Raw genomic sequence first — 15909 nt, forward strand, 5'->3', positions numbered from 1 at the left:
CAGCAATGCAAACTTATTATTTGGGATGAGTGCACAATGGCACACAAAAAATCGCTCGAGGCTCTGGATCAATGCTTGAAAGATTTGCGAGGGAAGTCGAAACCCTTTGGCAGCACATTAATATTGCTTGAGGGAGATTTCAGGCAAACATTACCTATAATACCTAGATCAACTCCTGCAGACGAAATGAATGCTTGCCTGAAAAATTCTAATTTATGGGCACACGTAAAAACATTAAAATTAACTACAAATTGCTTTGCCAATGTACAATTGTATGTTGCATCTTTGAGGGTCGGTAAACCTGACAATCTATTTATACGCACAGACAATGGGACAGCGAAGACTGTTGTATATTCACAAGTTTTACGTAGTTAATTTGTATTGTATCTATCTATCTATCTATCTATATAAAAACGAGTTGTGTGTATGCATGTTTGTTTGTTTGTAAAAAGAGCGTTTGCATATGACGTCATTATTAGTACATACGGCTTTGTATATGGACAGACAATGGGAAAGCCAAGAATGTTGTATATTCGCAATTTTTACGTAGTTTGAAACACATATATAAATCTATCTATATTCACAGGTGGGACACAGGGACACAACTACAATGGCGCGTAACTAATATGGCGCGTAACGACTTACGCGCGCGGGGGGGCTTGGGGGGCGCGAAGCGCCCCATATATATATATATATATATATATCTATATTCACAGGTGGGACATAGGGACACAACTACAATGGCGCGTAACTAATATGGCGCGTAACGACTTACGCGCGCGGGGGGGTTTGGGGGGGCGCGAAGCGCCCCCACCAACTAGGTGTTGGGGTGGCGCGAAGCGCCACCCCAACAGCTAGTCTATATATATAAAAATAAGTTGTCTGTGTGTGGATCTGTGGATCAGGTGACGTCATGTTTGTCCGCATATGACGTCTGAATTATTTCACACTAATACAAAAGAAGAAAAAAACTAAAAAAGGTAAAAACTACAAAAAAAAACTAAAAAGAAAAAAAAACTAAAAAAGCTAAAAAACTAAAAAAAACTAAAAAAAGGTAAAAATCAAATAACTAAAAAAAAACTTAAAAAAATAAAAAAAGGCAAAAACTACAAAAAAAAAACTAATAAAAAAACTAAAAAAGCTAAAAAACTAAAAAAACTAAAAAAAACTAAAAAAAGGTAAAAAACTAAAAAAAACTAAAAACTAAAAAAGAAAAAAACTAAAAAAAAGGAAAAAACTGAAAAATAAAAGAGAAAAAGAAAACTAAAAAAATATGAATAAATATATATAAAAATAAGTTGTTTGTGGGTTATGTCTGTCTCTCTGTCTGTCGAGTGACGTCGTGTTTGTCCGCATATGACGTCTGAATTATTTCACACTAATACAAAAGAAGAAAAAAAAACTAAAAAAGGTAAAAACTACAAAAAAAACTAAAAAGAAAAAAAACTAAAAAAGCTAAAAAACTAAAAAAAACTAAAAAAAAGGTAAAAAACTAAAAACTAAAAAAAACTGAAAAAACTAAAAAAAGGCAAAAACTAAAAAAAAACTAAAAACTAAAAAAAAACTAAAAACTAATAAAAAAACTAAAAAAGCTAAAAAACTAAAAAAACTAAAAAAACTAAAAAAGGTAAAAAAAAAAAAACTAAAAAAACTAAAAAAGGTAAAAAACAAAAAAAAACTAAAAACTAAAAAAGAAAAAACTAAAAAAAGGAAAAAACTGAAAAATAAGAGAAAAAGAAAACTAAAAAAATATTAATAAATATAAAAAATATAAATATAAATATAATATAAATTAGCAATCAACAAAGCACCGAGACACAAATGACGACCGGGACACAGGGAGTATAAATGACGACCAGGACATAAGTAAAAAAAAAAAACTAAAAAAACTAAAAAAATGGTAAAAACTACAAAAAAACTAAAAACTAATAAAAAAACTAAAAAATCTAAATAAACTAAAAAAGAAAAAAAGGAAAAAAGGAAAAAAATAAAGGAGAAAAACAAAACTAAAAAACGAATGTATATACAGACCGGGACACCGGGATACAAATGACGACCGGGACACAGGGAATATAAATGACGACCGGGACACAGGGACACAACTACAATGGGGACGCCGGGGGGCACAGGGGGATATAAATGACGACCGGGACACCGGGACACAAGGAATATAAATGACGCCCGGGACACTCAAAGAGAAATCACAGACTGGAACACCGGGACACAAATGACGACCGGGACACAGGGAATATAAATGACGACCGGGACACAGGGACATAACTACAAAGGGGACGCCGGGGTGCACAGGGGGATATATAAATGACGATGGCGACTCAGGGAATGGTCGATAAGCAATCACCATCAACAAAGCTCAAGGGCAATCATTAGAATCATGAGGTATAGATCTGAATACGGATTGTTTTCCCATGGACCATTATATGTTGCATGTTCAAGAGTCGGTATATATATATATATATATATATATATATATATATATATATATATATATATATATATATATATATATATATATATATATATATATATTCACAGGTGGGACATAGGGACACAACTACAATGGCGCGTAGCTAATATGGCGCGTAACGACTTACGCGCGCGGGGGGGCTTTGGGGGGCGCGAAGCGCCCCCACCAACTAGGTGTTGGGGTGGCGCGAAGCGCCACCCCAACAGCTAGTATATATATAAAAATAAGTTGTCTGTGTGTGTGTGTCTGTCGAGTGACGTCATGTTTGTGTGTCGACTGACGTCATGTTTTCGACTGACGAATTTACAGACCGGGACATCGGGACACAAATGACGACCGGGACACCGGCACATCGGGAATATAAATGACGACCGGGATACTCAAAGAGAAAGCGACCGGGACACAAGGAATGTTCGATTAGCAATCACCATCAACAAAGCACCGGGACACAAATGACGACCGGGACACAGGGAATATAAATGACGACCGCGACACTCGAAGAGAAATTACAGACTGGGACACCAGGACACAAATGACGACCGGGACACAGGGAAACAACAACAACGGGGACGCCGGAGGGCACAGGGGGTCGATGTCACCATCAACAAAGCTTAAGGGCAATCAATAGAATAATGAGGTATAGATCTGAATACAGATTGTTTTTCCCATGGACAATTATATGTTGCATGTTCAAGAGTCGGTAAACCTGACAATCTATTTATATGCATAGACAATGGGACAGCCAAGAATGTTGTACATTCGCAAGTTTTACGTAGTTAAATATATATATATATATATATATATATATATATATATATATATATATATATATATATATATATATATATATATATATATATATCTATATTCACAGGTGGGAGACAGGGACACAACTACAATGGCGCGTAACGACTTGCGTGCGCGGGGGGGCTTGGGGGGGCGCGAAGCGCCCTCACCAACTAGGTGTTGGGGTGGCGCGAAGCGCCACCCCAACAGCTAGTATATATATATATATATATATATATATATATATATATATATATATATATATATATATATATATATATATATATATATGTATATATATATATGTATATATATATATATACACATATATATACATATATACATATATATATATATATATATATATATATATATATATATATATATATATATATATATATTATATATATATATTATATATATATATATATATATATATATATATATATATATATATATATATATATATATATATATATATATATATATATATATATATATATATATATATATATATATATATATATATATATATATATATATATATATATATATATATATATATATATATATATATATATATATATATATATATATATATATATATATATATATATATATATATATTTGTGTGTGATCCCAAGCTCGTAATTGGAATCCCAAGGAGTGGCTATCCTCGCTTGTAATAGTAGGATATATTTCTTGCTTTTAAGAGCAGCTGTTGGTTTAATGAACACACGTTGAATGATCTACTAATGATCAAATGATACTAAAGATTAGTTCTGTATGATGACAAGAAAATCATTGTAATTTGGTAACCATGACAGTCTTAAGTTTCAGGAATGATGGTAATCTGTTCTGGTAGAAGAGGCGGCACTCTACTTTTAAAGCTGCGAATGTCGAATATTGAATGTTGAAATGTTAGAAAAGAGAGGGAAGTAGAAATACAAGCACCAAAAAGGGTGTTTAATTTTTTTTTTTTTTTTTTAGTAATTCACATTTCTTTACATGTCAATGTGAATATTTCTGTAGTAATGATAAATATTTTGTCAAGTATTTGTCAAGAGTCTGTTGAGCACCACCCTTTTCAATTATTGGGGTTTGATTCTTCAATTCTGCTGTGGAATGTTCTACTGTATTGTCGGAAAGAAACATCAATCACTCTCTGTGCCCATTTTGTGGAGGATGGAGGGAAATCATGCCTCCATGTACACCCGTACATGCTGTCATCTTCCCCTCATCCATTTTTTGTTAAACTTGAGGAAGTGCTCTAATTTAAGTCTGCTTTAAGGCCAGAGTAGAACTGGGTGATGAAATCCCCCTTTTCGTTGAACGAATGGTTCGTTTTGAAGAGGATGGATAAAAAAACGAGTTCAGCTCTTGCCCTCGTGAAAATTGGCCTCTAGCCATTAATGTAAAAAGTTATCCTTGTATCTTGTCTCACAAACCCTTGTGAGCCTTTCCCCCCGTCCCGTGTAAGCCCCTCCCCCCGTCCCTTGTGAGCCCCTCCCCCCGCCTTTTTAAAATTTGGCTGCTCGTCTTCTGTCTAGCTAAGTGTTGACTTTGTTTATCCTCTTGTCATGACGAATGTTTTATTAAGAAATCGTCATTCCTGTTCATTTTTAGGGATAGCAAACCTTTCTTGCTTTATTAAATAAATAAAAAACAAGTTTTTTTTCAACTGAAAGTAAGGAGCGTCATTAAAACTTAAAACGAACAGGAATTATTCTGTATATGAAAGGGGTTGTTGACCCTCCTCAATGCCCCACTCTTTACGCTAAATCTTTACTCTTTCTCACAACTCTATTACTTTTTAAAAGAATAAAAAACTTTAGCGTTAAGAGCGAGGCGTCAAGGAGGGGACAACCCCTTTCATATACGGAATAATTTCTGTTCGTTTTAAACTTTGGATTAAAGTGGGGGATTAAGTCTTCCCAAAAGACACCAAACTTCTTAAATACAGAGCCATTGCTAAGTACTTCCATGATAAATATATGATTTTTATTTATTTTTTTTTCGTGATTCATCCGTCATGCCTTGCTGAATATTCTCAGTAAGACATTTTTAGTCAGACCGTGAACTATGAACGCCAGTATGCATTAAATTAATGAGCAGGTGTCCATTTTTTATGGGTAACTAGATCGTTTCATATTAGTAGCTGTTTAGTTATTTCTGTATATTAGTACATTTTACTGTTATTTCTGTATATTTAAGTATTTCCACTTGCGCCAATGTGGATTAATTTAAGAGATGGTGTCCATTTTCCATGAGTAACAAGATCGTTTCATATTAGTAGCTGTTTGATTCATCAGTTATTTCTGTATATTAGTATATTTTACTGTTATTCCTGTATATTTAAGTATTTCCACTTGCGCCAATGTGGATTAATTTAAGAGATGGTGTCCGTTTTCCATGAGCAACAAGATCGTTTCATATTAGTAGCTATTTAATTCATCAGTTATTTCTGTATATTAGTATATTTTACTGTTATTCCTGTATATTTAAGTATTTCTACTTGCGCCAATATGGATTAATTTAAGAGATGGTGTCCATTTTCCATGAGTTACAAGATCGTTTCATATTAGTAGCTTTTTAATACATCAGTTATTTCTGTATATTAGTATATTTTACTGTTATTTCTGTATATCTAAGTATTTCTACTTGCGCCAATATGGATTAATTTAAGAGATGGTATCCATTTTTTTATGAGTAACAAGATCGTTTCATATTAGTGGCTTTTGAATTCATCAGCTATTTCTGAATATTAGTATATTTAATTAATTATTTTTATAATTCCTGTTGGTATTTTTTCTAGTTTTACTGTTATTTCTTATATTTAGTTATTTCTGCCAGCACTAATTTGTATTAAATTAATGAGCAGGTGTTCATTTTTTATGAGTCACTAGATCTTTTCATTTTTGTTGCTGTTTAGTCCATCATTTTTTTTTCTGTTATATATGTTTTTATCCTCACTTGGTTAGCCTGTTTCTTTTGACAGTAAGTGGCTTGACTTTCCTGCGATTTTTAGTCGCAACCTTTAGTATCCATATGCTGTTACGATAAAGCGCAATTCGGGCGACACATTTATTTTTACAGAAAAAAAAGCGCACAGAAATGCTTGTAAAATCGCCGATATGTGGAAAATCGCAATTTCTCTTATTTTACAGAAGATACACTCAATCCATTTACTGTTTTTATACTGATATATTGATATATTTATTTAACTTTAACAATAATTTACATACAAAAATCAATATAATTCACCCAAAACCGAACGGTTGGTGTGGGGTAAGTCAGGTAAAAAAAAAACACACATACATACAACATGATTTAAATTCACTATAATAAGAAAGAAATAAAGAATGAAAAAAGAAAAAAAAAACGAAAAAATAATAACACTAGAGGACAGCAACCACATACCATAGCCACGTTGTGGGGCCATATACACAAAAAAAAAAAAAAAAAAAAAAAAATTACAACTTAATTTAATCGAATCAAATCTACTCCAAAACAAATAGAACTAAAAGTCATCAAAACAAAACAAATCATACAAATCATAAATCCTACATACCTACGAAAAACTTCATAAAAATTTGTTTGTGTTCATTTTTGTTGATTTTTACGAGTCGGACAAACATTTTGGAGGGGGTTTCAAACCCCTACTCCCCCCCCGGATTCGCTATAAATTATAATAAAATCAAGTTTCACACAATGAAACGAGTGAACTTTTTGATTAAAATGTAAGTGGTGCAAATTTATGAAAATGGGGGACAGATAATAGATATTCACTATAATAAGAAAGAAATAAAATGAGAGAAGAAGAAATAAGAAAAAGAAATAGAAAAATAAAAAAAGATTGAAAATAAATAAAAAAAGATTGAAAAAGATTGAAAAAAATAAAAATAAAAAAAAAGATTTATAGAAAAATAAAAAAATAAGAAAAAGAAAAAGAAATAAGAAAAAGAAAGAAATAAGAAAGAAAATGGGGGACAGATAATAGATATTCACTATAATAAGAAAGAAATAAAGAATGAAAAAAGAAAAAAAACGAAAAAATAATAACACTAGAGGACAGCAACCACATACCATATCCACGTTGTGGGGCCATATTCACAAACCAAAAAAAAAAAAAAAATTACAACTTAATTTAATCGAATCAAATCTATTCCAAAACAAATAGAACTAAAAGTCATCAAAACAAAACAAATCATACAAATCATAAATCCTACATACCTACGAAAAACTTCAAAAAAATTTGTTTGTGTTCATTTTTGTTAATTTTTACGAGTCGGACAAACATTTTGGAGGGGGTTTCAAACCCCTACTCCCCCCCCGGATACGCTATAAATTATAATAAAATCAAGTTTCGCACAATGAAACGAGTGAACTTTTTGATTAAAATGTAAGTGGTGCAAATCTATGAAAATGGGGGACAGAAAGGATTGCTCGGAAACTAAACTAATTTATAATTTAAATTGATTACTTAGTAGCTTAGAGTTACTTTTGATTCAGCTCCTGACCTTCATATCAGAAGCTCCATAAATGGATCCCCTTCAAGATAAGTCCGCATTAAGCAATTTAAAAATGGACATTAACTATCTTTGTTGTATTATTGTTTAATTTGAGAGCGTTTTAAATTGTTATTTTTTTTGCTCCACTGTCAGTAAAATATTAACCCTATTTCTTTCTTATTTTATTTCTTCATTTTTCCCTTGTTCTCTTTCCGGAATGAAAGAGTACCGAGCCTCAGGAAAATTTTATTGATGAATTTGATGTTTAAGCTTTTCTTGAATGATCCTTCATTATATACTTTTAGTTTCTACATAAATTATCCAGGGTGGGGGCACACTTGGCACCATCGTGTTTTTCATAAGGAGGTGACAACGCAGTGCTACATGGAACCAGGTTCTGTCTTGGGGGCAAAGGGGGAAATAAAGTCAAGTACACCTTAAGCCAATGAACAATCACAATCTTAGAGTATGGAATAGGATACTTTTGTTCTCTAATATAGATCCAATAGTTCCCTAATATAGTTCCCTAATATAGTAATTAATATAGTAATTAGTATTAGTACAATTTGTATAGTAATTAATTATAATAATACTGGTATAGGTAATAAGGATTCTAATTCTTAAGAAGCTTATACAATCGTTCAGAGAATAGATTCGCCTTGTTTCAACTCGCGTATAAGACGATTAGAAGCAAACATGCCTTATTTCTGCTTCGCTGGTCTTTTTTATTAGACATAAGACGATTTAAAAAAGCCGCGCCTTCCTCTCCTTCTGAGCTAAAAGTAATTTTGAATCTGTAACGGGGGTTTCCCTAATACTGAACGAATGGGGTAATAGACCGTTTTTTTGAAAAATTATTAGCGCCATTTTCGTTGTTTAACGATTGCTACATCAATTATGACGGGATGAAAAAATCTCTTACTCTTTTTAATGCGGTGTTGCAACTTATTGAATTCGATTGCGCCAATTTAATTTCGCCTTAATATGCATAGTAACGGTAATAAGGATTCCAATTCAGAAGAAGCTTATACATACCTTCAAAACATGGATTCAGCTTATTTGATTTTGCTTATAAGACGCAGACGTAAGACGATTTAAGAAAGTCTGGCCCTCCTCTCCTTCTGAACGGACAGTAATGCAGAATATGTAACAGGCATTATCCTAGTACTTAAGGAATGGGGCAATAGAAAGATGTCTTTTTTTGTTTGTAGAGATATTAGCGCTATTCTCGTTATTCACGATTACTACCTCAATTAAGACGGGCTTAAAAGATATCTTACTCATTCTAATGTGGTTTTGCAGCTAAGGTTCAGAAAAGTTACGTACACACTTACGTACAAACAACAATACGTACAAAAGAAAAATATACTACGGTACGTGGTTTTACCTTCGGACGCCTAATTTCGAACGAAGTAATGCAAGACAAGGAAAATATCATTATTTTATATATATTTTATATATATTATATTATTTTTTATATTATATATTATTTTTATTATTATATATATTATTATTATTATTTTTATTATATTATTTTTATTATATTATTATTTTTATTTATTATTATATATTATTATTTTTATTATATTATATATTATTATATATATTATATATATATATATATTATTTTTATATATATTATTTTATATATATTTTATATATTATAAATATATTTGCCAAAGTGCAAAGTGCTAAATGCTCTAATGGCCTCTGGATGTGTATTTATTTTCCATATTCGTAGATCTGTTAAAACTGTTAATTCCGGCCTTGACGACTTGAGGGTAGAGGACTGAGAAGCAGATCCAACTTGAGGATGTATTTTAATTTATAATTTTTATTTACTTGACAAACCTAGCTTGAAACCGCTTCCGTTAATTAGGAAGGATTGTTACTGCTGACTTAATGAATAGCCTTTTTATTTTAGTCGCAAAAAAGAAATTTAGTTGCATAAGCAGTGGTGCCAATTCAGAACAATGAAGGGGGAGGATTTTTAAAATCTAGGGGGTATTTACAAAAATGACAGTGCTAGACTGAAACCACTTCCGTTTATTACCTAGGAATGTTACTGCTGACTTAATGAATATACTTTATATTTTAAAGTTAAAGAAAAATGAAAATGTTAAAGAAAAAAGGTTAAAGAAAAGGTTAAAAAAAGGTTAAAGAAAAATGTTGTCCGATAAAATGGTGGTGCTAATAAATATGTATATAATTTTTTTTTTAATGAAACACAAGAAAAAGGTATTCTTCAAAATATAGGGAACGACAACTGCCCCTCTTTCTAGAACAATAAAATTAAATATTTTGTTATAATTGGCCCATAAATTAAAATCTGATATGCCTTTGCTAATGGCTCCGCTCAGTCCAGAGAGTGGAGGTATTTCCTAAAAAAGGGTTCTCTTTGGAATAAAAGGGATGTGGATACACTGTGAGGGATGGGTATACCTAACTTCTGAAAACGTTGAAAAAAGGTTAATTATATGGAAAATAGAATAAATTATTCGAAAACGAATGGGCATCTTGTTGTCTGGGGGGCACCCTCCCCCCTCTACGTATTTTCCTGTGTATATGAACGTGTGACTTCGAATTTAAAGATCAACCATTAAAAGGATAAGCTAATTGATAGGAATTCATTTTCCTATTTCCGAAAAAGGATCCGGTATACCTCGATATCCAATATACCTTTATTAATTTATATTTATTTGCCAGTGATTTATTCTAGAAATTTTCTAGTGCAGACTTACTTCAGTGCTGGAGAATGTTATTGACTTACAAAATTATACGTCAGTTATTTCCAGACCTGGATTGAGACCGGTTATGTCAATCTAATTTGTATAGAAAATAAACCTCCTTAATACTATTTCAAGGAGTATGCCTGCCATGTATGGGTAAAAAGCATTGCCTCTCTCCAGAATGTGATGAGTGCAACAGAGGGCAGTCTTAATAACCAATAGGCCGAAATACTGCTTGATTACGAAATTGCACGCCCTAAAATTAGACAATCTGTCTGAAAATCTAAAGTTGGACTAATATATTCTGAAAAATGAAATCCACCATCATCTTTGCCACTATATGCTCACAGAAATTCCCTTACTCGTTCTCAACGCCACTCTCGTGTTGTAACTAGAGGAGGCAAGGAGAAATCTTTCTTTAAAGATCTTAGATTCCTATATTGTGGTAGTAATAGGGGGAGGGGGGCAAAAACCAACGTTGTTCTAGGGCACTGAAAACCCTAGCTACGCCTCTGTTGGCTCTAGTTCCAACAAAAGGGGAAATGAATCGTTTGTCCCTGTGTAAATCCTCCCAGGAAGTTCCTGTTTCCCTTAACTCTTTCTTTATGACATCATCCCTCCCCAACTGCGGACGACCTGCTTTCCGTTTAGCCCCAGACGGTTGGCCGACAAGGACACTCTTCGGCAATTTGTCATCCTTCATCCGCAGAACGTGTCCTAGCCATCTCAACCTTTCTCTTATTAAAGCCCTAGAAAGCGGTATTGAACCACACTTTTCGTACAGCCTATTGTTTGCAATACGGCTATTCAGTCGGGTATCCAGAACAATCTGTTGGCAACGTCTCCGGACAACATCTAACAAATCACCATCCGCTTTTCGGAGCGCCCATGCTTCAGAACCATATATGACCACTGTCATCACTGTAGCTTCCAATATTCTAATCCTAGTTTGCAGACTTATCTTCCTATTCTTCCAAACTCTTTCAACTATGAAATAAAACTTGAGTCTTCGCTATTTGACTTTTACCATCTTCACTGCTCCATGCTGCAAAGATATGGCAGTGAATTCACGCGGCCTTGCATTTTTAGGCTATCACCACACTGAGATGCGGGACCACTGGTGGCGAGGGCCTCTAACGCCCCCACTGGTGATCGGGAGAATATAAAATCCCGTATTGTATCAACTTCTTAATTGTATGGTTTGAAATTCTCACAGCTTAGATACCAACACAGTTATGAAAACTCGATTTGTTTTGGGACACGGTGTGCGGTAGCGATGCTAGCGGCTGGAGAACTGGCAGCACAGCTTAGATACCAATATTGGTATCTAAGTTGTGTATGCAACAAAACAAAATTGCTTTCCCGCCTATGGTGTTGTAGTACGATCTAAGCGTCGGAGCGCGGGCTTGGAGTAGGCGTCAAGTTCAGAGCTCTGTACCAAAAGCTTCTCATGGGTAAGATAGGAGTTTTCATAACTGTATATTGATATCTAAGCTGTGGAAATTCTGGATGTTAAGATGTTCTATACTATATAATTGGATGCTTGGATGTATCACTGCAGCACTGCGCAAAGCAATGAATACGTATTCACAGGAGCTGCCTATGCATGTGTGCCTCAATTCGCGGCTCCTTATTATAAATTACAGTTGTTGCTGGGAGTTTGGTTAATGATATTTGATTAAGTTGCGTTATTCGAAAACGACTTATTTCTTTACTTTTCTTGCGTAACTTTTGACCGGAATTTTTTTTTTCAATATTAGTAAGACAAAATATGCTATTTTAAATGTAAAATCCGGTTATTTAACATTATATTTAATTTTAAAATTCTAGGAAAATGCGGCTAATTTGCCAAGGGACAAAGAGATGGACATATATTATGGACTTATGGACCGGTGTTATAGTGGACTTTTAGGGAAGAGTAAAAGAGATAGAAAATTAGAAATAAAAATATGAGGAAAAAGAAGCAAATGCCTTTAGCTACATTTATTAAAAAGCTAGATACTATTACCTTTACATTTTTCTACCTGTCTTGTTTCATAGTTTTGAAAACTTGGGCTTAGGAAAAAAACCATAACAAAAAGTAAAAACATGAATAAAAATATGTAGGAATGAAAGAGCCAGAGACCGATAGACAGGAAAAAATCAAAACTTTTGGTACAAAACCATCTCCTTTTTGTAATCTGACAAAAAAAAGAAACAAATTTAGTCAGGCAGTTAGGTAACTACTGAATGCTTTTTGATTCAAAGTTGAATGTGTGTCTCGCCACTTTTAGCTCTTATAATTTTTTTTTAGGGCTCAGCAAAGAAACCTCAGAAATATCACCCCGAAATCTGGGACACCTGCAAGTCGAATCCCTGACGAAAGTGACTCTGGTTTCCACGGGAGCTCAAGTACCAGATCGCTTCACCACCAAGGTCATCTAGGTAGACTCAGCTCCGAATCATTGTTGGATGACTCAGGTCCTCAACCTTTGTATGTAAACGCTCCCCCTAAGCCAAGACGATTGAATAATAGTATTGAAGAATCCCCAGACATGGCTTTCGTTCCCATACAAGTTCCTAAGCAACCACCCCGTCCTCATAGTGCTGACTTTTTAGAAGCTGAAATGCCGAGCAAACCAAGTCGACCAAGTTTGAATCGTCCTAAGTCTAGCCTTGAAAAAGTTGACTATAATCAATATTGGGCAGAGGAAGGGTATGCTCAGCAGATGCGAAACATTGTCAAATATAAAAATGCGTACACACCGCCAGTCCAGTCCGAGGAGGTGGCTTTGGACTTTCGGTATGGGCCAGGGATGGTAAGTAATTTTGTCCCTGGATATTCTCAAGGTACCAGCAATAATAGTCCATGGTACGTTACCGAGGCTGGAATTGGGGATAATCCAGTAGGGAATACCCTTTCTAGAAAGGTTCTACCCGTTGAGAAGAGACATGATAACCATAGGTATAGAGATAGTGAAGATATTGAATCTTCGAATCGAAGTGCTTGTAGAAACCCGCCTTTTGATATGAGGCACAAAGCAACGTACCTCGATCGTTCTCATCATGTGAATGACCATTTTAACGTTAAAGACGTTACAGACCACAATCCAAGTAGTAAAAGTGACAGTGCACATGTTATAAAGAATTTGGGCGCAAGGCAAAGGCGTAATATGACTCCCACAATGCGTAAGGAGTGTTGCGCTGCTAAGGTTTGTGAAGTTCCAAGTGTTAGTGCAAATGAATCAAATTTTCCAACTCCGTCCGGTAGATATGACAATCGAACTCTTAACCTGAACTTTTATGATCAAAATTTTCCTAGCGCTTACGGCAATCAAGTTTTTACAATGTACAATCATGTTGAAGACAATCCACATGGCTATGATACCAAACATCCTAAAATGCTACCAGCAGAAGGTGAACGCAAAGCACCTCTTGGCTATTTAAGCGATAGAGTGACACCTGTGAATTATGAAGTTAAAGATGACACTAGATGGAAAAATAAACAAGAAGCAGCGCCATCTAATAATGGCAATAGTGTATTTACAGATGGTTTATATCCTAGGACTAACTCAGATACAAATTATCAGCATAGCAGTGTAAGAACTCCTGTTTCATTCGGTGCTGAATTTGAAATTCCGAAATATCAAACAAACGATCGGTACAGCGGGAATTTTTCTAAGTGCGATTTTCAAGATAGCAATTTAGTTGGAAGTCAGAAAAAATCTACTGATGAATCTCAAAGAGAAAGTGATCTTAAAAGTGCTAAGAACAAAAGTTTAAACTACATAACAGTAGATAAGAGTAATGCGGCCAGTAATAGTAGAGACAACTTTAATTCTTCAGAAAATGGCAAAAAACTACCTACTTCTTCTGTCCAAGATTTTCTGCAACAATTTACTAGTAACGACGTTATCGACGACAATAACGAAAACCAAGCACTTAATAATACTAGCGCATACCATTACTCCTATAACCCTCATTATTCCTATGAAACTACCTCTAACGATTCTGCAAGAGATTCCGGTGCAGATAACGCCCATTCCGGTGCTCAATATGGTGAAAGTTATTTAGATCTAAGTGTAACAAGTGCCAATAATATTCTTAATGAATATGAAAGGAATACTCTCCTTAAGGAGTATAGTGGTCCCTTGAAGGATAGTTCTAGGACGAAGGAGCTGAAGAGGTTGGATCAGAACGCAGAACTACTTTTTGAAAAGAAGAAGAGTTTGGAGGCTCAGACCCTTCCGACTTTAGCTAAGACTGAGGAGATCTCCTTAGATATCAAGAAAAGTTCCCTTTGGGCCTCGTATATAAACCCTGTTGAAAGTTTAGCAGCTATTTTGTCTACTTCACATGATAACCTCGTAGACGCTTCGAAGAAAGAGGAAGAGGTTGGCTTCATTAGATCCAAAAGTGCACGTCTACCTAGCAAGAAAAATGACGTGGACTCAACCAATTCTGTAAGTTTTTGAATTTCTCTTCTTTTTACTTTTAGAAGCTTTATATAGTGTGTTGTGTTTGGTAATGTGTTGGCTACAGATGGCTTTAAACTTCTGACGAGGAACAAATTTTGCTTTGACTTTGCGTTTTCAGTTCCACCCGAAAAAAAAATGTCTTTTTCCCCGTGTCCCATTGTCCTGTTTTTGTGTCCCATTAAAAGTGAATATTTAGTTCGTTTCTGCGGCTGAAAAAAATGCGTTTACAATAAATAAGTAAAATAATTGTTTGCAAATAAAATTGTTTATAAATAACGATGTATAATAATTGTAAACGAAATAAATAGAATAAAATAATTGTGTTGAAATAAATGAAATATTTGTGCTTAGAATAAATAAATAAACAATTAATAATAGCTTACTGTTTATGCAACGATAAAAACATACCATTGGTGCTCTTTTAGATATTTGACTTTTGAATTTATTTAACGTAATAAACAAAAATATAAACAATTAGAGACATAAATAATTATGCTACGGAAAACAATTTAATTATTGTTTATTTATTTTTTCGTAGTGCCTATCTAAACTCTCTAGTAGCGCAGTGAACTCATTTTGGCTTGGTATTATGGGGCCTAGGGTTCAATCCCAGCTGCTGCAGTGTTGATAAAGAAGATGACCCGCGGTTAATCCTGCGAAACATCTATGGATGCCATATACCCCACAAGTAGCCCAAAAGGAACTATTTGATTTGATTTTTTTTTACCTACCCGAATTAAAATACCTACCGTTTTAGGTAGAGAAATATTCTGTGACGACTTGAGAGAACATGGGATAGATAGATAGATACTTTATTTATTTTGTTTTACAAAAAAAAATAATATAAGCACTATATTGTTCAAAAAACTGAAGAACCACATAAAATACAAAAGTCCTGTGAGTGGCTGCATCTTCTAACCACCTTTTAATTCGAAATTGTC

At 33.9% G+C, this 15909-nt stretch overlaps 1 protein-coding gene across 5 annotated transcripts in view; it reads left to right on the forward strand.

Annotated features, from left to right (window-relative positions):
- The window catches only part of LOC136038487 (uncharacterized), a 138929-nt gene that overhangs the window by 96773 nt on the left and 26247 nt on the right, over window positions 1-15909 (forward strand). For all 5 annotated transcript variants that reach the window (XM_065721565.1, XM_065721566.1, XM_065721568.1 and 2 more), the window contains one exon: window positions 12805-14953. In XM_065721565.1, the coding sequence (XP_065577637.1) occupies window positions 12805-14953 (2149 nt within the window). The remainder of the gene's footprint in view (window positions 1-12804; window positions 14954-15909) is intronic.

The sequence above is a fragment of the Artemia franciscana genome, chromosome 18 (genome assembly GCF_032884065.1).
Source record: "Artemia franciscana chromosome 18, ASM3288406v1, whole genome shotgun sequence".
Lineage (NCBI taxonomy): Eukaryota > Metazoa > Arthropoda > Branchiopoda > Anostraca > Artemiidae > Artemia > Artemia franciscana.